Here is a 23792-nt window from a genome sequence, read left to right as displayed (position 1 = left end):
CGTGTGTGTTTCAAAAAGCCTCTAATAGCTAGAATGAGTTATATGGAGAGGAAATGTGGGACGAGTTGTCTTCGTTTTCTACAGCTGGAAACATGTTTAGATAAATATAACCTGTCAAAATGAGCAGTGCGTAAGGTGTGACGTAAAATATAAGAACCGTGTTAAGGTCCTGAATGACATCCACTTGAACACGAGCAGCGGAAAAGTTTCAGTCTTAGTATTATTCGGTCTCAGTCGGTGGGCAACTCTAGGGTCTGAAAAGTGAAGCCAACGTAGAAGTGCTTTAAACTTGCATTCTTTCTAATAGCCAGCAGGGGGCGACTCCTCTGGTTGCAACAAGAAGTCTGATTGTATAGAAGTCTATAAGAAAATGACCCTACTTCTCACTTGATTTATCAGTAAACATTGTAAGCATGAGTTTGTTGTCCACGTTTTCATCGTACAGCTTTAACCCTTTCACAGTGTGTTTTTAGTTCATGAAAGTTAATGGTAACATTTTGGTCGCCTAAAAATGTCTTATTCAGTGTTCGGTTGTACTTAGCTCCACCCTCTCGTGTCACTTCTGGTTGCAAAAAACCAAGATGGTGACGGCCAAAATGCAGAACTCGGGTGATGACACGGTGACTACGCCACTTCTTATATACAGTCTATGATCTCAGTGCTGCTTTCGACACGGTTGACCACAACATATTACTAGACAGACTGGAAAATTGGATAGGACTTTTTGGCACAGAACTAAACTGGTTCGAATTCTATTTGAAGGGTGGGGAGTATTTTGTGTCGATCGGTAAGTACATATCTGAGCCTGCAAAAATGGCATGTGGAGTCCCCCAAGGCTCCATTCTCGGGCCTCTTCTGTTCAGCTTCTACATGTTCCCACGAGAGTGGATCATGGAAAACAACATATCTTACCATAATTATGCACATTGATTTATATAACGATATCACCAGGTGACTCTGGCCCAATACAAGCAGATCAAATCAATGACACAAATCTGATTTTAATCTTCTATATTACTTTGTTTTAATCCTTTTAAATCCTATGCATGTGTATTTTTATATTTTCTTTTGCCTCTTGTTTCCTTTATATCGTGTCTTAATGCCTTTTATGTCTTATGTAAAGCACTTGTTGTTGAAAGTTGCTATACAAATAAATGTGTCTTGCCTTTGTCCTTGCATGACTGTTAACTCTGGTTCTTCCCTTCCCTTACTTGTGACAAGAATGTGTGTCACTACTATCTCATTTGAAATGTCTGTCTGAACTACCTTCATCACAAACAAACCACTAAACAATTCCTTTTGTCTGCTTGCACGCACAGACTCAGCTGAACCTGCTGCTGGAAAAGCTCCGCAGCACTGTGAGTAATATGTCACTTTCATTTCATATTTTCTAGAAAACTTTTTTCCAACTTCCTGCTCAGAATCAATAAGCACTTATTAATGTTTGTGTGCATAGGGCTCCAGTTTCATCCGCTGTGTAAAACCCAACCTGAAGATGGTCAGCCACAAGTTTGAAGGAGCTCTGATTCTCTCACAGCTGCAGTGCTCAGGTAGGACCAAAAACTATATGTACAAAATGTACTGTAGAGTTTTTAAAAAGTTGTTCACTTCAATTCATATTTTTTAGGATAAATATACTTACAGTGTATTCATTGAATGCAGGAGATGGACAACGATACTGAAACATCCTGTGATATATTTCTAATATATGAATATGATATACCCAAGAACCTCAGAATTTAAACTAAATATTGGATCATTCTTCAAAAAGGAAAGCCTGAGGTCTTTAAGGAATGCAGGATGTGTAAATTTACATTTCTTCCCACTGCTCCCCACAAAGGTTGAATTATGTTAAACTGTAGAGACTGGAAAACCTCAGGAGGCTTTCGACTTATACTACTGTATATTTCAGTCCAGGTTGTCCGTGTTTGGCATACTGCACTCAACACTGTCACGATGGGGTTTTTTTGTAAAGATTTGTTTAATTGAAAAACAGATGGTGTTTAATTTACAGTGCAATTGCAATATGTTAGATATATAGAAAGTTTTCCATTTTTTCATGAAAAATCACCAACATAAAACGGTGCTAAATTATGTGTTTTGACGTCAGTGCATACTGCTACTGTACTGCTACAGCCTTTGTTATTGTGATTACATCAATGTTCTTTCATGCAGTGCCCCTCTCCTGTAGATATGGAACTACTCTCACTTGCACGCACACACAAACACACATTAGACATTGATAAAGTACTTGTGTGGGATCAAACCGGATAGTGTATGCTGTATGTAAACGAACAGATTTCATCAAGCTCATAATGTTCCTTTGATAGACTGTCAGTAGTGCACATTTTACTGTGTGTAACTTTACTGTAGTTCCACAGGAAATCCTGTTTCTACTTAATAGACCTGCTTGTTTCTTTGTTTTTCTTGGTTAGGAATGGTGTCGGTGTTGGACCTGATGCAGGGGGGTTTCCCCTCCAGAGCCCCCTTCCATGAGCTCTACAACATGTATCAACAGTACATGCCCGACAAGCTCACACGCCTCAATCCACGACTCTTCTGCAAGGTGGGATGACATAAATTGAATAGTTTTTTCTAAGTGTACTGTTGTTTTAAGATACGTATTGTTATTATCTGTTTAAAATAAAGTCTAATTAGTTTTGTAAAAAAAAAAAAAAAAAAAGCTTATAGCCACACTGACCCATTTGGGAATGGAAAAACTAACATAAACAGTTTAGTGCCCTATATTCTTTCTACAATATTGCTGTGTGACTGAATGTGATTTTGTTCCTATGTAGGCCTTGTTCAAAGCTCTGGGACTAAATGACAACGACTTCAAGTTTGGATTGACCAGAGTGTTCTTCCGCCCTGGAAAGGTACAGAGAAGTCAACAGAATTGATTAATGTTACAGGTCATCGGGCCTCATGCAGCTCCATTTTCTTAAATTTCTGTTCAGAGAAAAAATAAGAGAACTCCAATTGCACCAAACATTCTTAACCATCCAAATCTGCTCTTACCAAGGTGTGCTGAATGATGAATCCCACTTGATCATAAATTGGAGGCGTGTGACCGTTTATTATTAGCATAGGTAACACCCCCTAAACACTATATAAGTGCAGGTGTTGTGCCGTGTGCAAATACTCTGGCACATGCCCACGAATTGGAGAGATGCCACCAAAAAATGCTATAAGAAGAACAACAACGACATTATCTGAGGGTTTTTATACTCTTAACTGGGATCACTGGACCAATAGTATTTCTTTAATAATCCAATCATTATAATTACTCTAAAACATATAATAATCTAAATTTGATTACATGATATTCATGCATTTTTTTATGTCCCTTAAATTTTAAATGTATGTTTCCTTACGTTGGACAAACAATTTGTGGACTGTGAAAAAAAGATGTTTTTTTCTTATCTTGGTAAAAGTGCTCTCGACCATTTGTACAATTTTCTTTTACCGAAGAGAAGAGCAAAAATACTGTAAGAAAACACTGGTGAATCCCAGAAATCAGTGGGTACTAACAAAATAAGAACAAAAAAGAACAAATATAAGAGAAAATTTGTTCATATATCACTTCCTGCATGAGGCCCATTGTGCAGAACTTTAGAACTATTTTCTTAAACTAGCAAACTAAGCATCATAGCTAAATTTGTGTCTGTGTCTGTGTGCATCAGTTTAAAGAGTTTGACCAGATCATGAAGTCAGACCCGGAACACCTCGCAGAGCTGCTGAAGAAAGTCAACCAGTGGTTGTTGTGCAGCTGTTGGAAGAAGGTCCAGTGGTGCAGCCTGTCTGTCATCAAACGTGGGTTGAATCCGCCGAATAACAACAGAGCTTGTGATGTCTAACGAGAGCAGCCTCAATACGAGTATCTGCAGTGTTGATTAGGAATGATTTAGATTGTCTTTCTGTTTTCTTGATGGTCAAACTTTAATGTATTTTAGTTTGTTTTTAGGATTGAGATCATTTGCCACACACAGTCTGGACATCATTTTGATTTAGCATCGTCAGTCCTTTCTATAATAGAGAGGTGACCCTAGTAATAAAACCATCTCCAATATGCCCCCATATCCACATCACTTGAGTCTCCTACACAAAACTGCAAATGAATCAAGAACTGAATAATTGAAAGAAATGCCAGTAGCATAAGTTATTTTTGTTAGTTAAGCTATTTCACTTCCCAGTCGATGGTGTATAAGATGCTTTGTCATTTCCTCTCAGTTTATTATATAGCCCTGATGGCTATACTAAATCACATTTCACGCTTTTCCCATTCATTGTGAAATATTGAAAGCAGCAGCCTCTAGCAATATGGAATAGTACTCTAAAAGCAGTTCCTTGAACCATTACACTCTCTGCCAAGTTATTGATTTCCACCATTTAACAAAGTGCAGGCTGGCTGCTGCTTATTTGTGTAAAAAGCATCAAATGAAATTACATTCGAGCTATAACAGAACACTGCCTCCGCTTGACCACACATTTCTTTGCATAAATGACCTGAGGAAATTTATGTCCCTGGTTCCGGTCATTTATTTCCTTCAACACCTCATCTCATTATCGCAGTTTCATTCATGTGTGTGAAAGAGAGAGAGAGAGAGAGAGAGAGAGAGAGAGAGAGAGAAAGAGAGAGAGATCTATAGTGTAAGAACAATACTCTGCACTATTTGTTTTTGTGCCTGATAAATCTCACCCATGAAATCAATTATTATACATAGCTGTATCATTAGCTTAGAGCTTGAACTTTTCAGGTACATTTTTCTCATCCCCTTTATGATATTTATCTTTAAAAATAAACTTCTTACTAGGGATGTGAGAAAATACCAATACACTTGAGTATCACAATATTATGTTTCGTGATTGATTCTCAAAAACACTTTATTGATTTTGAATTAATAGTTTACATGCAAAGATTTGTGGCAGACACTGGTTCATTTTGTGTTGTGTTTAAAACCAAATCAGCCATTTGAGGCTTCTGCTCCAACAAAACAACGCAAACTGAGACAGGAAGTAACACAAGGGCACACCGCTTACATTTTTTTTTACTGATATTTTATGCATATGGCGATGTGTTCTTAATACTCTGACAGTTTTCTTAAAAAAAAATCACAATAGATCGCCTTGCTTCCATTATCACAATATATCGCAATTAGGGCTGTCAACGTTTTTAATGCAAAATCGCTTTAACGGCACTAATTTCTTAACGCATTAATGCAATCGATATTACGGAGGTTGTAGCGGGCTCCATTGGTACCAACCATGTCATACTAGCTTGTTGTGAAGGAGGCTAAATAACGCTACAAAGTTATTCTAAATTTTGCCAAGGAAAAACTGTCATGGCCATTTTCAAAGGGGTCCCCTTGACCTCTGACCTCAAGATATATGAATGAAAATAGGTTCTATGGGTACCCACGAGTCTCCCCTTTACAGACATGCCCACTTTATGATAATCACATGCAGTTTTGGGGCAAGTCATAGTCAAGTCAGCACACTGACACACTGACAGCTGTTGTTGCCTGTTGGGCTGCAGTTTGCCATGTTATGATTTGAGCATATTTTCATGCTAAATGCAGTACCCGTGAGGGTTTCTGGACAATATTTGTCATTGTTTTGTGTTGTTAATTGATATTTACCCACTCCCATGTTGATAATAGTATTAAATACTTGACAAATCTCCCTTTAAGGTACATTTTGTGCTATTAATTTGCGATTAATCTCGATTAGCTATGGAAAATCTCTGGATTAATTGCGATTAAACATTTTAATCGATTGACAGCCCTAATTTTAATCTAAGGAGGGCATTGCTGCACTATCTCCATGGAATGCCTTTGGTCTTTGTAGATGAGCATCTTGATGCACTGAACAACATGTACAAGTATATAAATGATGTAAGAGTTGTATGTCTCGTTTAGGTATTTTCTGGGCTTTTTTGCCTTTATTAGAGACACATAGTAGAGAGATGACAGGCCACCACTATAAGTACTTTTATAAATCTTAGTTTGAATCCTCTTCCTTTTTTCTCTCCCCTCTTCAACAGTTCGTAACAAGATGAACTACAGAGCTCAGGCCTGCATTAAGATTCAGAAGACTGTCCGCATGTGGTTGTGTAAGAGAAAGCATAAGCCTCGGTGAGTCTCTCCTCCTGGTTCTGGTGCCTAACACACACATTCATCATTCATCGTCTCTCCGTCTGTCCGTGGCCTTTGCTCTCTTATTTTTTCCTCTCGCCCTGTACTCTCTTGTGCTTTTTTATTTAAACTCATTCACGCTTGGTGGGTTTTGATGGCTTTCCCGTATTGTGCATTTAGGAGTTCAAATCAATCTGGAAAGTCATCTGTGGAGAAATGATGTCTCACTGTACTGCTTTTGGACAAGCCGCATGTCTCGCTGTATTGGGTTGCATGTATTTGGTGGAAAATGGCTCCTGTGGAAGCAGCCATCCAGATGATGGGTTTTCAGGGAGTTTTTTTAGAATCAGATTGTGATTGGCAGTATGTGTGTGGATGCATGAGGAAATGTTGGCTGTGATCCAAACACAAACCTCTGACCCATGATATTTCTCTGCTACTATGACAAAACCTATGTGAAAACCTTTGACTCTAATATATCAACAAAATGAAACAAGAATTTTGAACCTGACTTTATCCAATGTTCAGATTCCTGTTCTGGAAATAGCACATATTAAATAAGAGAATGACTCTTTTGCATATTTAGACATCAAATTTCAGAAAACTTGTAATACAAAAAACAATAACCTTAATGCAAGTAATCAACAGGGGAAGTTTCATGCTGATAACTATTATAGTTTTTACCCTATTCACCTGTAGTGTCTCCCCTTTAAGCAGTATGGAACACTCCATTATGCTCTACTTTGCTTACGACATATTCACGTGTAAGTTTGTATTTTTCACTTCTCGTAGCATTGACGGTATGGTGAAGGTTGGAAACCTGAAGAAGCACATGGAGCGGTTCAACGAGGTGGTGAACGGGCTGAAGGAGGGCAAGCAGGAGATGGCCAAACAGGTCCAGGAACTGGCTGCCTCCGTAGACGCTCTGTTAGCAAAGATAAAGGTGAGTCTGGGTTCAACTCATTCATAGAAACCCAAGGGTTATTGCTCTATTGTGATTGTAAAGCTGCTCATGTCAACAGTTTTACAGCACAATACAGTGTGAGCAATGCAACATGTTGCTGTTCTTCTTTATGGTTCTCTACATAGTAGATGTTCCCGGCACAACCAGCCCTCTCCTGTTCTACATTATGCCCTTTCCTGAGTGTGCTGTGCCCTTTTCTCATTCTTTCTCTCAGAATCAATATTTTCAATCACCTCAGGATAAAAAGAAGAGCTAGGTGGAAGGAGAAATCCTCTCGTCTCCAATAATATAATTTAGAGAGGCTGTTTTGCTAAATTATCAAACTTGGTTAGTGAAATCCCAGCTCTCCCTGTGCAATAAGCACCCGTCTTATTGGACCCTGTAGGTGCGGCAAATCACCACACACGCATCCACATGAAAGCCAGACGTCTGGGCGCTGACTTTCCAATAGTGTTGATTTCCTGGACTCTGTAGTTACCTTTATGCAAACAGATATGATTAGAGGGCTCATAGGTTCCTCTGGGTGACGCACCTTTCTCTCCGTCTACCCCAACCAGCCTCCGCTATCCTCCTCTGTTAGCACATTAGCAGCCCGACTGTCGACACTCGTGACTTCCTGAGTGCTCAGAAATTGCTCCTGGCGTGGCGTCTCTACATGAATAATGCATGAGATGCCAATGGCTGTCATTCAGACCTCCATACGTTGGGGACAAGACCTTGTCATCTTCCCTCCCTGTGCCACTGTTAGAGACTCACTCTAATGACTCTTCACAATGCGCTGACCTCCTCTCCCCCCGCTGATTGACTGACAAGTATAGTGGGGAATTGAGCATCGTGGCTGCAATGTGCAAGTGACAGTCACAGTGTCAGTTAGTCTTCCCTTGTTGGTCGCGCCATGGTAACGGTGGAGTGTGTGCCGAGTCGGGCTATAAGTGCACTCGGAGTCTCGAAAATGTTCCCTCCCCTGAAAGTAAACTAAATTGTCGTCAAACTAATTCAGATTTAGCACATTAGCCATCCTGAGGTGTGGATAAACACTAGTAACATAACATTAGTAATTGTGTTCAAGGCAATTTATCGCTTTGAACTCCACTGAGGAAGAAATAAAAAGTATTTCTTCATTTTGCGACCTGTCATCTAGATTTTTCTCTTGACCCCTATAGGCCACAGCGATGACCCGGAAAGAGATCGACACGGAGTACCAGGGGCTGGTGAAACGCTCCGAGCAGCTGCTCTCCTCGATGCAGAAGAAGAAGCAGGAGGAGGAAGAGAGCGAGAGGCTGAAACACATCGAGGAGGAGATGGACAAAGAGAAGAAGAGGAGGGAGAAGGAAGAGCAGAGGCGCAAACAGGAGGAAGATGAGAGAAAACTGTAAATGATGTAGACGTTTGAGTAAATGCAATGATAAAACTATAAGTTGTCTGTCGGTCTTAGTAAAGATTTCTTTTCTCCAAACATTTCAGGAAATCGGAGATGGAGCTGAAGAGGAAGCAGGAGGAGGAGGATAGAAAAAAGAGAGACGAGGAAGAGAAAGTAATACAGGTTTGGACCACCCTAAAATATGATATATTTTTATATTATGTCTACTCTCCTGCTAAAAAGTTGTGAAGCCCGGGGCAGACAGATGACCTGGAAAATGAAAACTACCATATATTAGGTCGAATATCAAGTTGCGTATACTACTGTAGGTAGATGTAATTTATATTAGGTGCACATGTTTATGAACTCATGGCTCCCTGCAGTCTCTTCTAAGCTTCATGTTTACTTCCGACGAGGTAACTGACCCTTACACCCCTGCAGCGACTGAGTGCTCATACCCAGCCATTATAATCACATTTAAGTAACATGGTTTCCTAGTCTTAATCCTAATCCTAGACTGAGCTGGTGAGCAGTTTCTACAGTATAATGTGCAGTATTGTTTGTGGAGAAATTAATCCCGTCACTGGATTATTATGGTTTCGCCCCCTAATTCCAGGTTAAAATAAACTGAGCGATATACTGGGTTTACCGCAGAAACACATTTTACAGGAATAGAGATTGGGTTTGAAAATCATTTCAGCAGAGTATCATCAATTTATGAATTAAAGTGTATGATTGTGTACATAATGGCAATAGAGCTAAATCAAGTAGTCAATTAATGGATTAGTAAATCAACAGTTTTGTCTGAATCTCTTTCGACAGTACTGTATCACCTTGGACTCATCAAACTTTTGATGAATGGTAAATGGACTTGCATTTATATAGCGCTTTACACTACAGGTCAGCATTCACCCATTCACACACACATTCATACACTGATGGCAGAGGCTGCCGTTCAAGGTGCCAACTTTGGCCATCAGGATCCAATCTAAATAAATGCCTTACAGCAAAGGAATCGTCATTGGTGCCAACCGTGTCATACTATCTTGTCGTGAAAGAGGTTAAATAACGCTCCAAACTTGCACTAAATGTTGTTGAGGAAAAACTGTCATGGCCATTTTCAAAGGGGTCCCTTGACCTCTGACCTCAAGATATGTGAATGAAAATGGGTTCTAAGTGGACCCACGAGTCTCCCCTTTACAGACATGCCCACTTTATGATAATCACATGCAGATTGGGGCAAGTCAAAGTCAAGTCAGCACACTGACAGCACACACTGAATCCCATGGCTGCTAAGAATGTAGTATAAAATATGTGTGTTTTGTAGTTATTAATGGGCAGCGGGAAAACAATCACTGCAAAACCACCATTATGGTTCTAATGTTCCCTTCAGACTCTGCCTGCTTCGTTCATTTGGTTTCCCACGGCAACAGCAGGGTCATGACATTGGTCAGATTCCCAGCGGGTTGCTCACAGCGTCTTGATTGATGGTTCCACTTCCTGCCCAGTTTCTCCTAACTAAGCTACTTTACCTCTATCCTGTATTTTATTATAACACCTTCTACTCTCATCTACACTTTGTCACCTTTATCCATCTCTGCCTGTTTCACTCACTCTCACTTTTTTGTGTAATTGCTATTTCGTTCCTCTCCTTATTTTTTCTCCTCTGGTCTTATCACTACACACACACCTGTTCCTCCTCGATGTTGCCATTATATCTCACCTTTCCTAACCATCCATTCATCCATCTGTTACACGTGCATCACGCCTTCTGTATATCTAAAGCCCTTTTTATTCAACCGAGGCCAGTTGGACATTTGCATGCTGTCATTTTTTTTCCTTTCTAGTAGTGAGACAGTTGACACCAGGCTGTCATGAGCCACATGTCTCAGGAGACTCTCTGCAGAGTTTGTTTATCCACTGCTCTAAGGCTCAAAGCTGCAGCAGTAAACTTTCTAAGGGTGTCTGCTGTGACTTTGATGGGACTTTACTCTGTTCTTTGCTATTTTCTGCTGTGTCAAAGGTTAGTCTATCTGGCTCCCTTCAAACTTTGTATCATGATGTCTTTCAACCTAACCTTATATACTGCACACCATCCAGTCATCGGCTCTGCAATATTTGTTTTTGTCTTAAAGGGGAACCTCATCCGATTGAAGACTTCCAATTCGATCAAAGTAGTGTAATTCATATTCATGAACATGAACAACCTCTGGAATTGTTTTTTTTTTTTTTTTTAAATGTTATTTTTTTGGGGGCATTTTTTAAGCATTTTATTGATAGGACAGTGTTGAAAGGGGAAGAGAGAATTGACATGCGGAAAGGACCACAGGCCGGATTCGAACCCAGGTCCACCGCTGCAAGGGACAGAGCCTTGGCGATACATGGGCGCTCGCTCTACCGACTGAGCTAACCAGCCGCCCTGGAATTGTTTTTTATGCATTTTTTTCAGTGGGATACCTCTGGGTTTGTAAAGTGAAGCCAATGCGAAGTGCTTTAAACTTGCATTCTTTCTAATAGCCAGCAGAGGGCGACTCCCCTGGTTGCAAAAAGAAGTCTGATTGTATAGAAGTCTATGAGAAAATGACTCTACTTCTCACTTGATTTATTAACTCAGTAAGCATTGTAAACATGAGTTTATGGTCTCAATCGCTCAAACACAAGTCTATTTCAATACAGCATGATGTTCATTTAGTAAATTATGGTCCAATTTAGAGTCAAATAGACCATAAAGCAGGGGATGCTTTAGGGCGTGGCTACCTTGTGATTGACAGGTCGCTACCACGGCGTAGTCCAGTCTAGGAGTTGTTTGCGTTTTTGTTGTAGAACTTAAACTCTTTCACAGTGTGTTTTCAGTTCATGAAAGATAATAATAACCTTTGTGGTGGCTCGAAGTAGTCTTGTTCACATTCGGTTGTACTGGCTGCAAAAAAACAAGATGGCAACGGCCAATATGCCAAACTCAAGGCTTCAAAACCGTAGTTCGCAAACCAATGGGTGACGTCACGGTGACTACGTCCACTTCTTATATACAGTCTGATTTTTTTCCAGGATCCTCTTGACCTTTTTGGGGGGAAAAGATGGTCAAATTCACCATCCGATGCCAATGGGAATATTTGGGATTTAGCATAAAATCTGTGTAATTTTGAGCAGATCATGCAACGGTGTCTATAAAACCTGCTTGCACTAGCTATAAAACAGCTCAACTTTCACACTGAGGCCATCACAATTTTAAGTTTCGGTTCTCTTGCTTCACCCGGGTCATGTATCCCAGCTGCTGATTGGACCATCCTACAGTATGAATAATATATTATTAACTGGGGGAGAGCCATTCATATTTAAAGTTCCGCAGAGAAAAGTATCCATTGTGGACTTCATTAGTGGGTTTCTATATGGAGATAGGAGATGCATATATTTTAGATACACATATAGATAGATACAATATTTTATATAATAGTTTGTTCTATCAAAAGATATTTATGTTCTTTGAAGTGAAAGATAAAAACCTGAAGTTTGCATCTAGTACAAACTGATAAAATATGTCCCTACTGATTGTTGTATAATGTTTGTCTGTATGCCCTGTTGTGTCTAGACAAAGTAAAGCTTCATTAGCAGCTCTACAACCTGCATAAATATGTCTAATCAGGCTTGGGCACACAGCGGAGCTTTAATTGTTATGACGGGTCTGGCACAAAGGGGAAGATTCAGTAGCCTGTTTAGACAGGATCTAGGTTTATGTAGATTTTATAAAGTCACATTAAATGTGTGTGTATGTGTGTGTTTACAGGCGGAGTTGGAGGTTCAGCTGGCTCAGGAGCGCGAGGAGCAGGTCCAGCGCACCACCATACTGGAGCAGGAGAGACGAGACCGAGAGTTAGCCATGAGAATCGCTCAGAGCGAGGCAGAGCTCATCACTGAGGAGGGGCAGCTGGACCCGAGCCTGCGCAGGTATTCTATATATGTGAACGCAATGTACACCTTTGATATACAGTATACTGCTTTGGTGCAGTGCACAGTAAACAAGCATCAATAACCTCCTGTGTTTTCTCCCAGTGACGACACTTTTTCAGGTCTTCCTATCTCTTCATCCACAGCCAGAGCCATGTAAGATATCGGCACAGGTTTCTAGAACTGCCCCCTGTCCAAGTGACCCTAACACCAACAATAATCACTCACTCCCCCCGCTGTCTGTCTTATCCTCTGTGGTAGTCATGCACGTCTCAGCTCTTTAAAGGGGACATATCATGCTCATTTTCAGGTTCATACTTGTATTTTGGGGTTCAAGTAGAACATGTTTACATGCTTTAATGTTAAAAAAAACACATTATTTTTCACATACTGTCTGTCTGAATATACTTTTATTCACCCTCTGCCTCAAACGCTCCGTTTTAGCGACTGTCTCTTTGGGAAACAGGGACAAATGGGCCAACAGTGAAGTCCCGACTTCCGAAGTGAACTCGTTCATGAGCACACGCCTACTTAGCCAAAGAACGAGTGAATGCCGCTGTTCAGCGAGCTAACCCAGTAGCACAAATCACACCCACTGAGCTGAAGAACTTTAGCCGATTCAAAGTGAAATAGCAAACAGTACTTTCGTGACGGCTATTTTGCTTGAGTTTATATGATTGTGGCATATAACAGAGTTGTTTATTTATTCTTATATTACTTAAAAAAGCTGAGAGCTTGTGAAACGTAGCAAAATAGCCGCTCGCCAGCTGGAGATGTGTGCGTGCGGCGCCAGCCGGCTTACGTCACTTTAGCGTTCCTATTGGTGGTAAACAGAAAAAATGCCTTGAAGTAGTTCTTGGAGGAGCTCCCCAATGGGCAGCTCCTCTCAGGGAGTCCCCAGAACGGTTTGGTCCGAATCGCCTACATATATTCAAATGAGTCTGCATGTGACATAGGAAGGGGAGCCAAATCTGAATGGCTTGTTGAATCACATGTTTTCTAATCTAGGCATCCCACAAAAAACTGACTGGGTTGTCTTATTTCACAGTTTGTGGGTTGGTAGACACTCCAGATACCCAAATGTATGAGCACAAGCACTGAAGAAATGAGCTTTTCATGATATGTCCCCTTTAAAATAGATGCCGGATAATACCAGCAATGCAAAGCCAACAAAAAAAAAAATCCTTTGATTTTAAGAAATCAGTCAAATTGAATGTCTTGTCTGTGTTATTTCATGTGGCATGAATCATAAGATATGCCATTTGGAGGATGATTATATGTGACAGTTGCACAAATGAAGATGGCGCACCGGATCATTAATGAGAGGTGGATCAGAATGTGCAGCATGTGATCTTTTTTTGCTTCTATCATCTTAATTGGCTCTGCATGAGTCTGCAGTGGATAAAGCTCGTCTGTGTCCTTTGCAGTGCTGCTGGTGCACAGAACGAGCTCATGAGATTGACTGTCTATGTGCTTCCCCTGATTCACACATTGAGTTGGTATAAATCTGTTAGGTGTTCATGTCCTCTGGATACATCTGGTTTGCCCTGATTCAGGTAACCTAGCGGAAAGGTGTTCTTTAATATTCACCCAGCTAGGTTTCAAAACACTCAAAATCACCCTCAACCAGAAAAGGTAAGACAGCAATGAAGTCTGAAAAGGGCCTGAGGACTAGAGTTTCTGACTGAACCTGCTAATATGAGGATCAGAGTACCCTGAGTGTTCATTCCCTCACCTCTCTTAAGCCCTAGAGAAAGGGCGTCGTCGCACTCTGATTGGCCGAGAGGGTAAACGCCCCAAGCTGCTCTCAACTCTTAATTAGGAGTCATTCCTCACAACCTGCTCAACAGGTGATCTGAATAACCTCCAATCAACTCAGGGGAACTGTGACATTCAGCTAAACAAATTCAGAAAAGGGAAATGACAGAATGACGGACTGCTACAACTCTACTGTACTTCTAACCTAAATCTCATTAATGATATCAGTGGCTTTTAATTGACAAAATTTGGATTTCTCTTACCACTGCTATAAAATATGTAATGTACTATATTTACAGTGGTACAAAATGATAGGCTACTATAACAGGCTACTATATTTATTCACTAGGGTTGAGTGAGTTCAGCAGTCGTGTTGACATGCTCTACTGTGTGTATTAAAGCTAGGGTTGGTAATGTTGAGAAACTACAAAGAGTACCCTAGATTTTAACCGAGCCCAGTGTTGCCAACTCTTTTCCAATGAAAGTGACTAGCAGCAGTCCCGGCTTTATGGACGGACCCGCCCACCGAGTCACCTGTGCCCGCCCTGGACACGCCTCCATCCCCAAAGATGGGCTCGTTAAATGTAGTGGATATTACACAAACACAGTGTTGCCAATTTGGTGACTTTACGCAAGTAGGAGTGAGAAGGCTACGGGCATTTATGGCGCATGGTCATTTTGTCAGGGCTTATTAACCCTGAACGTTTTGAGTATAGTCCCAAAAGTAATTTTTAATGTAAGCGAATGTGAAGCTCGAATGTGAGATAGGCTACTCCTCGTAACATAACAGCCTGTCAAAAATAATATAAATGCAGGTCTCCAAACTAACTAAGTTACAGTAGAAAGAGCGTAATTATTTTTATATCACAATTCATTATTAATCTCCCCCAAAACTATCATTATGAGTGTAATATGTGTTCAATATAACTCCCTTGTTCCCTCACTCACTATTCCCTATTTAGTAGTCAACACTCACTGATTGACTCATTGATTTTCCATAACCCCACTCTGTGTTTAAAGCCAGGAGAAGAAGTTCTCTCAAAGCACTGCACGGTCTTATCTGCAGGTCAAGTGAGCCCAAAATTACATTTGATCCGATAGCCTGTAATCTTGTCAGTGTTCGCCATGTTGCATGTCTCCTACTATCCCCGTGAGTCAGCTGACCCCTGGAATCCAAAAGGAGATCCGTTGCAAGAAAGAAGCTCTAAAGGTCACGTGTGTTACGTGTGCACACCGCTGAGCTTAAACACATTAAAGCCTGCGTGCAGCAGAAGGCTGGCATCGCTGGCGTATAGTAGCGAGATATCCGCCTCCTCTCTTTCTACAACCATCCATTTCCTGTTCACCTACTGCCAATAGCAAAGCCCCGGCCATCGCTTCACTTCCACTTCTTCTTCTTCTTCCCTGTCCTCGGCCCTGGTTCATCATCCCCGTCACACGCTGGCACACGTCTCAGCCAGACTGATCCTGAATCATCTTTCCAGTCAGTATGAATTATAAATGGTAATTGTAATCTGGCTGATGATTCGCAGATCAGTAATCCTCTTCTCTGAGACATTAGCAGCTATGCCGACTGTAAATAGAGGAGTTAAATCCTTTGCATTATTGAATTAGCAGCCTCAACTCAGCAGGGAAGCTGGAGACGCCGCGTGGCTGACATGAGCTCACGCTTGCTGCGGCCGTCATTTAAGTAGCTGAAGCTCTGCAGCGCACAGTTTGATTCACATATTATAGACTGCATCATTTCTCATTCCTGTTGAAATAAGCCAGCAGATGTAAGCCGGCATCTGGCAGGTTGTAACATTAGAAGAGTTTTGCATCATTTTAAGTGGAGTTGACACAGTAGGCTGCGATGATATGGACAAACTCTGCTCTTCAGCTCCTCCGCTGACCGGCCTCTAATGTGAATTTAATCAGCTGAGACAATGAGGAGGGCTTGAAAGAAGCAAGGTGTCCGTTTTCATTTCTCACTAAGGGCGGTGAATTTAATCAATCCTGTTTTCCCTTTTAATATTCACGCATTTTGTCTGCCACTGAAATTCCACATCACACCACGCTTGAAAGTGATTAGATCCACTATAATTACACATCAGATGTTGCTCTTAGTGCTGTGATTCTGCTGTTCCATTAGAAATTGACACCTCCCTGATTGTAAAATTATATTCAGCGCCGTTACTCCCACCTTGTCTCACTCTTACCTGTCTTCACACTCACCTTCTTTTCCTTTTTTTTCCCCCTCCCTCTAACACACCCACGTTCATCTGTTCCTTGCTTACAGGGGTCCTCTGGTGCAGGCAACCAAAGCTGCTGCCGGCGTGAAAAAGTATGACCTCAGCAAGTGGAAGTATGCTGAGCTGCGAGATGTCATCAATACTTCCTGTGGTGAGAATTCCCGTGCATGATCAACTAAACAGAGTGTGTGTGTGTGTGTGCACTGTACCGGACTTTACAAACCAGTGGGCCACTCCAGGGTCTGGAAAGTGAAGCCAATGCGGAAATAAACTTGCATTTCTAATAGCCAGCAGGGGGCGACTCCTCTGGCTGCAAAAATAAGTCTAGTTGTATAGAAGTCTATGAGAAAATGATCCTACTTCTCACTTGATTTATTACCTCAGTAAACATTGTAAACATGAGTTTATGGTCTCAATCGCTAGTTTCAAGTCTTCTTCAATACAGCATGATGTTCATTTAGTAAATTATGGTCCCATTTAGAGTCAAATAGACCATAAAGCAGGGGATGCTTTAAGGCGTGGCTAACTTGTGATTGACAGGTTGCTAACATGGCGTTGTAAAAGCCTCGGAGTTGTCCGTGTTTTCGTCTTACAACTTAAACCGTTTCACAGTGTGTTTTCAGTTCATGAGTAAGTAAACTATAACCCTTTCGGTCGCCTAGAATTTTTATTCTGCGTTCGGTTGTACTTAGCTCCTCCCTCTCGTGTCACTTCTGATTCCAAAAAACCAAGATGGTGTCAGCCATAAAACAAGATAGCGATGGCCAAAACAAAGAACAGATGTTGCCAAGAAGTGAAAGTCAATTGTTTGTTCCATTGGAACGTCAGCGCCCAGCAGCAAAGCTACGCTTTCACCATTTTGGACTGAAAGCGCCTACCGGACGCAAGTAAAATGTCCGCCTAAAGAGTGCTGTACAAAAGTAAAACAAAATGATTTCTATTATATTGTCATATTCTACCAAAAATGGCCTATGTTGAATAATAAAATATTATATATATAATAAGCGTTTTCAGTCCAAAATGGCGGCAGCAGCTGTTGTAAAAAAAAAAACACAGGAGTTTCGTCTCTTTGCTTCTATACTCATTGGCCGAAATGCCGAACTTGAGGCTTCAAAACGGCAGTCCCCAAACCAATGGGTGACGTCACGTTCACTACGTCCACTTCTTATATACAGTCTATGATACAAACAGATCAAAGTAGTAGAGCTCTTAGCAAAATAAGTGATACTAACTATTTTCCCTCCTTCATTCAAAACGTACTTACAGTTTTCAGCCCCCAACATTAAATAATTCAGCAGCAGCTCATGTTTTGGCACTTTTGGTCCCCAAAAAACGTTTTTCATCTGCACTCTGTGTCATGTTTTGTTGAATAGCCAAAGCGACCGTTAAAAAGCTGAGGCTGCAGCTGTACAGAGTGTGGACACGAGATGTCTTGCCTGAAAAAAATCAAAAGAGCGATCCGAGGATGTTTCCCACAGCTGCTGCGACTCATCAGCATGCGTTTTATTGGTGGAGAGAGGAAATTATCACCATTACTGCTGCCCTTCCTAGTCATTCCCAGCCAACCCTCTCCTCAGTCAGCGTGAAAAGCAGATGCCTTTGTGCCTCCACACTTGTCGATGCCTTTTCTAATTGCCACTGTATACAGTGCTCTGATCAGTGTGTGGGACTCTGATATCCCCTGTGGGATTCCAAGGACATCTGGCTAATTTGTGGAACCCATTTGCTGTAGTGGTGATACCAAAAAGCTGTGTTTGAAATCTAACTGATTATAGCCTTATGTTGACTAAAGGCACTGTATGCTGTGAATAATTGCTTAGTATTTCATTATAGGGAAGAAAACACAGTGCTAAACTCCTCATTATACTGTGTTATAGTTTATCATCAAAATGAAACATGCCGTCGTCTCGCTTTATTCCCTAAATGTAGTGGTATTTGAGGTTGTTTCCAGTTTCTTTATATATGATTCATCCATGGCTTCAAAATCACAACACCAAATATTACAAACTACTTTATACTTCTACTCCTACTACTACATTTCAGAGGGAAATATTGTACTTTTTACTCCATTGCATTTATTAGATAACTTTAGTACTGGTCCTAGTTACTTTTAAGAGTAATATTTGACATATACACATATGACAAGCTTACATATAAATATAGAAAATACAATATATTGCGTAAGATTAAACCAGTGGTTTCCAACCTTATGAGGTCACACGTAAATTGTACACGCTTTATTTTAAGGGGTCTCAAGCCAAAAAGGTTAAGAATCACGGGACTAAATGATTAAATGGATAATCGAAAAAAATAAAGGACATTTTAATCAACAACAATGGTAAGTTGCGATGCATAAACACAGGATTTATAATATGACAAAAAGCAAAAGCTAAAGATATTTCGGCTTCTGATTATTACATTTTTGTACATTTTTTCTTCTGTAAACTCAAGTTCAAGACCTTTAATTGTCCCCAAGGGGCAATTGGTGTTGCCGTAAACTTGAAAGTTCAATACTAAATCAACCCCTTTAACATTTTAAAATATATAAAATAATATAATTTCTTTGGATGCATCTGGAATTGTTAATTTCAAGCTCTTAAAATCTAATTTGTCCAGGGTTGGATTTTATGTCCAGTGACAGAGACCAGTCAACATGAATACTTGAGATGAAAGTCATACTTGTGTGTTTCATCAGACTTTGCTTGTTGCATTTATTTGAGTACTCACTGTTGTCATGATGTTTGGACAGACATCGAGCTGCTGGCGGCCTGCAGGGAGGAGTTCCACCGCCGTCTGAAGGTCTACCACGCGTGGAAGTCCAAGAACAAGAAACGTACCGATGACGGAAGCGATCAGAGGGCTCCGAAATCTGTCACCGACTACGGTTAGCCGAGAGATTATTCCCCGTATCATCCTTTTTGCTCTATCTTTATATTCACAAACACAGTAAAATAAACCGTACATTTCACACATGCACACCTCACCTCACCCCAGGCACATTAAGTTACAGGTGACGAGTGTTTAGTTTCTCCACTTTTCACCTCTCGCTGTCATCGGCAGGAAAATAATGACCCGCACACAAATAACCTGCCTGTGTTTCCTAACATTCAATTAGCCGACGAGATGCCAAGGCCTGAAAATGCAGCCGCCTTCCGCCTGGCTCTGTCAGAAATATTTGTTCTAATTAGCAGAGTAAGTGCCAGCCATGCCTCGTCGGGTTCAGTAGCTGCTGGTGTGACAGCTCGCTGCTCTGCTCGTTTCATTCTCAACTCAACCGAGCATGGGCTGTGCCCACAAACACACACACAAAAATGTTATTTAGCTGCTTTAAAGCTTCCCTTCATCTTAAAAAACAAATATTAAGGTTGATGGGGGGAATGGGAACATTAGATTCACCGTTGCTTTGACTTTCACTATATTTACCCGCCTTTCTCTTTTGATATGATAGCTCCTGAAAGCCGTACTGGCTGCGCTTTGTTTGCCTCGTACTTGGATCCTGTTCTTGGCCTCTGCTGATGCAGCAGGGATCTTACCAAGGCCATTTCATAAAAAGGCTAAAAGCTGCTTTTCCATGTGATATTTACAGGACTTCCTGGGTCCTTTTTGATCTTGTATGTTTCAAAAGCTTTATACTTTGTTTTCTGCCACACTCAGCTGGTTCTGTGCTGTACGCAGAACACGGAAAAACAGTATTATATGGTTATTTAAGACCACATGCTTTGTTGTGAATGCTACTCTGAAAATAAATAACTTAATGTTCACACTGCAGCTGAACAGAACCCGGCTCCTCCGATGACGGCCCAGCATCAGGAGGTGGCCATGAACCGCCAGCAGCGGTATTTCCGCATCCCTTTCATCCGGCCCGCAGACCAGTACAAAGACCCGCAGAATAAGAAGAAGGGCTGGTGGTACGCCCACTTCGACGGGCCCTGGATCGCCAGACAGATGGAGCTTCACCCAGACAAACAGCCTATCGTGTTGGTCGCAGGTGAGTCGACAGCTATTGCTTTTTACGTTTCTATTGGAACAAAAGGTGTAGTACAACAGCATATATATAAAGGGACTGATATTTTACATATTTTGCAACAATGTCATCCTAGACCCATATTTCCTAACTCCCTCATTCCCCATTCTTTGAAGCGATTGAGATAGTGTGGTACACATGGAAGATTTGGCAACTTAAACATGGAATTACATTAGGTAATCACAAATAAATAATAATAAAATAAATAAATCAAAAAGAAAAATAAATAAATAAAATCATAATAATACAGACACTGAAACAAGCATTAAAAAAGAGTAGCTTTTGCTTTTTGTCATATTCTCAGGTCATGGACTGTTGAATTTGAAGGATTTTTGAAGACCTGAATTGTAAAAGTATCTAGTAATTCAAAAGGAAAATGCAAAAATCAAGAAAAGTCAAAGAAATTTACATAAAACATACCTTTGTGTAACAGAAATATTTTCTTTTGTATCTTTGGTTATCTTTTGAGGGTTCCCGATCCTCAGGCACGGCCGATTTAGTCTAAAAAATGTTAGAAAAGAGTAAAAAAAATACCCTCCAATCACTTTTTTAAAATCTTACAAACAGTCCAAATCCAAATAATTTATAAATACATATAAATTTAGATTTATCATTTACTTATTCCCCCTGTTATACAGTATATTGTATGTCTTTCATGCACATATTTTTACGTATTTCTTATATACTAATTTCTTATTCTTCTCCACATATATTGTAGAATTATGTACATAATTTACACGTTACTTTATTTCTATTTTCTTACATTTCTTTATGTTTATTTAAGAGCGACTGTATCGTCCCAATGTCACCCTGGGGATCAATAAAGTATTTCTGATTCTGAAATCAAAGGAAAGCAGTTCAATTTGAGATTATGTCAATCAAATAATTGTTTTAGCACAATTTGATGTGTTTTCTATCATCATTCGTCCACCACTCAGGCAAAGACGACATGGAGATGTGCGAGCTGAGTCTGGAGGAGACGGGTCTGACCAGGAAGAGGGGGGCGGAGGTCCTGCCCCGGCAGTTTGAAGAAATCTGGGAACGCTGCGACGGAATTCAGTACCTCAAGAAAGCCATTGAGAACAAGCAGGCCCGCCCCACGTACGCCACCGCCATGCTACAGAGTCTCCTCAAGTGAACCACGGTGGCAAGATAAGCATCCTGAAACATGACACTGATACACAGACTCACAAACACAAACATGCACATTCAAGAAGGGCGACGCGGTGTAGCTGTGGTTTGAGGGATGAAGAGAAGTAACCACAGAGAAAGATGCTCCCTATATACAATCTCACAGTAGGCACTCTGTTTCATCTCCTTTTTAAATACCTTGCTTTGTTTTCACTTTTTATATCTTTTATTTTGCAGTGTGGCACCTTATTGGTGTAGCGTTAGCATTTCAGACTTCTTCTCAATCTATGCTTGAATGGAATACCCCACCGTGAGGCCTTAAAACACTAAATCACTGCACTACAACCAGGAAGTCTTAATATTGGTGCGTAGCTATTAACCTGCAACCTTAATGGTCTGAAATAGGGACAATAAATTAGACGTTTAATATAAAAATATGTATATGTAATAGTGTCTAACTATATATATAAGATATGTAAGGGATAATGTACAGAGAGCCGGTCATTATTGTGAAGTAAACGAAGATAAACGGAGACAGGCACAATGCGGCACCCTGTGGAGGGGTTTATTTCACAACAATGACCCGCTAGCTGTACATTATCCCGCTTATTACACGGCTACTTACTTAAGAGATCAATAATTTCACACAAAAACGGTCCGCCAGAGTCCGACATCAGAACCGCGCCCATAGCAACGGTCTGTTATACATAGCAACGACCTGTTATAAAGCAATAACAGACCGTAGAACGCTGTCAGAATTGAATATATACGTATATATACATGATATACATATATATAAGATATATGTACTGTGTATATATATATATATATAGATAAACAGATAAATACATATATATATATATATACAGTACATACATAGACACTATATTTTAGTGTAAGTATACCAGTTATTATCTTCCGTCATTTATTACAAGTTTACTAAAGAAACAAAGGGACAATCATGTGATGGCTAAACATTCATAACTTTTTCATGACTGCCCACAAAACAATTCCATATCGTCATTGAATGTATTTTTCAATAATTATGAATTCATTTAAGGAAGTGCTCGGTTAAATCATAGTAGTTTCGTCTTTTTATCCATCTTTTATTTTCCTGCTGCGAATACAACTGTCAACTGTTAAAATCCTTGAAAAGGGAATCTTTTTTTTTGTATTGTTGTTTATTTGTTACGCAAGTTAGTTTTCATGTTTGCAGTTTTGTGGGTCTGGGGTTGTTTTACAGACAATAATGTAATGTGTGTGTGTGTGTGTGTGTGTGTGTGTGTGTGTTATGTGCGTTTATTCATGTAATATTTTATTAAGCTGATTACTTGACTCCTGTGTTGGTTAGATCAGGAACTTTGCAGTCATCTCATTGGACAACCACCTTTATTTAGGTTCACACTTATTTACTGGAAGATACAGCAGCCGACTGTAACTAATGATTCGAATTTAGATCTGATTGTTTGTTGGCCTTTTCACCTGAGTACTGTAGACAATAAATATATGAACCCATGTTCCTGGTTGCTTCTTCTTGCTAAGTTAACGTAGATAACCGACGAGTGAGAACGAGTTAATTCACTAGTCAGTGCTCAGTGGATGTGACATCCTGATGGTATCAGCAGCTAACAAGATTAGTGTGTAGATTAATTAAACAACAAAGGCTAATGTGCTGCTGATGTCGTCACTGAGCTGAGGCTCGCTCCCATTAAGTGATCAAGTGGGTTAAAACAGAGTTAAAGAAACAGTGTGTCACATTTCAGGGGATCTATTAGCAGAAATAGAATATAATATTCATAACTACATTTTCACTAGTGTATAATCACCAGTTAGACATCTTTGAGCAGTCAAAAAACAACAATACATTTTTAATGCAAAAAAATATTTTATTCTTTGCTTTAAAATGCAAAATGTGTAAAAAAAAAATCAAAATCTCAGAAAACAAATGATTAGTTGTTGAAGAGTTGTTGTGAATAAGACATACTGATACATACAGCTCAGCAGCCAATATTTCTATAAACCAGTGGTTCCCAACCTATTTTCCTCATCACCCTTAAAACAAACAAAATCCTCAATTTGAATAAAGTGATTCAGAGTGTTAAATGAGTCCTTTTTTCTTTTTTTTTAAATCAGCTTTCTTTAATGAATAGAACTCGTCAGTTTCGTCAACATAAATAAAGGGCCTTGACATGAATGCAGATATACATCAATATGATCTTTATTTTTGTACTGTCTTAATTAATTT

General features: G+C 40.1%; 1 protein-coding gene across 4 annotated transcripts in view; it reads left to right on the top strand.

The window, feature by feature from the left end:
- Positions 1 to 22226, top strand: part of myo6b (myosin VIb) — a 45405-nt gene extending 23179 nt beyond the window's left edge. For 2 of the 4 annotated variants that reach the window (XM_037747288.1, XM_037747290.1), the window contains 14 exons: positions 1320 to 1358; positions 1457 to 1550; positions 2436 to 2566; positions 2799 to 2876; positions 3684 to 3813; positions 6044 to 6134; positions 6927 to 7077; positions 8262 to 8470; positions 8563 to 8641; positions 12243 to 12403; positions 16440 to 16543; positions 19142 to 19276; positions 20162 to 20380; positions 21355 to 21554. In XM_037747288.1, the coding sequence (XP_037603216.1) occupies positions 1320 to 1358; positions 1457 to 1550; positions 2436 to 2566; positions 2799 to 2876; positions 3684 to 3813; positions 6044 to 6134; positions 6927 to 7077; positions 8262 to 8470; positions 8563 to 8641; positions 12243 to 12403; positions 16440 to 16543; positions 19142 to 19276; positions 20162 to 20380; positions 21355 to 21554 (1821 nt within the window). Of the gene's footprint in view, positions 1 to 1319; positions 1359 to 1456; positions 1551 to 2435; positions 2567 to 2798; positions 2877 to 3683; positions 3814 to 6043; positions 6135 to 6926; positions 7078 to 8261; positions 8471 to 8562; positions 8642 to 12242; positions 12404 to 12508; positions 12560 to 16439; positions 16544 to 19141; positions 19277 to 20161; positions 20381 to 21354 lie in introns of all 4 variants that reach the window. The other 2 variants (XM_037747286.1, XM_037747287.1) reach the window with 2 other exon arrangements.
- The last annotated feature ends 1566 nt before the right edge of the window (positions 22227 to 23792 follow it).

The sequence above is a fragment of the Sebastes umbrosus genome, chromosome 16 (genome assembly GCF_015220745.1).
Source record: "Sebastes umbrosus isolate fSebUmb1 chromosome 16, fSebUmb1.pri, whole genome shotgun sequence".
Lineage (NCBI taxonomy): Eukaryota > Metazoa > Chordata > Actinopteri > Perciformes > Sebastidae > Sebastes > Sebastes umbrosus.
This window is presented reverse-complemented; position numbering and strand designations above follow the sequence as displayed.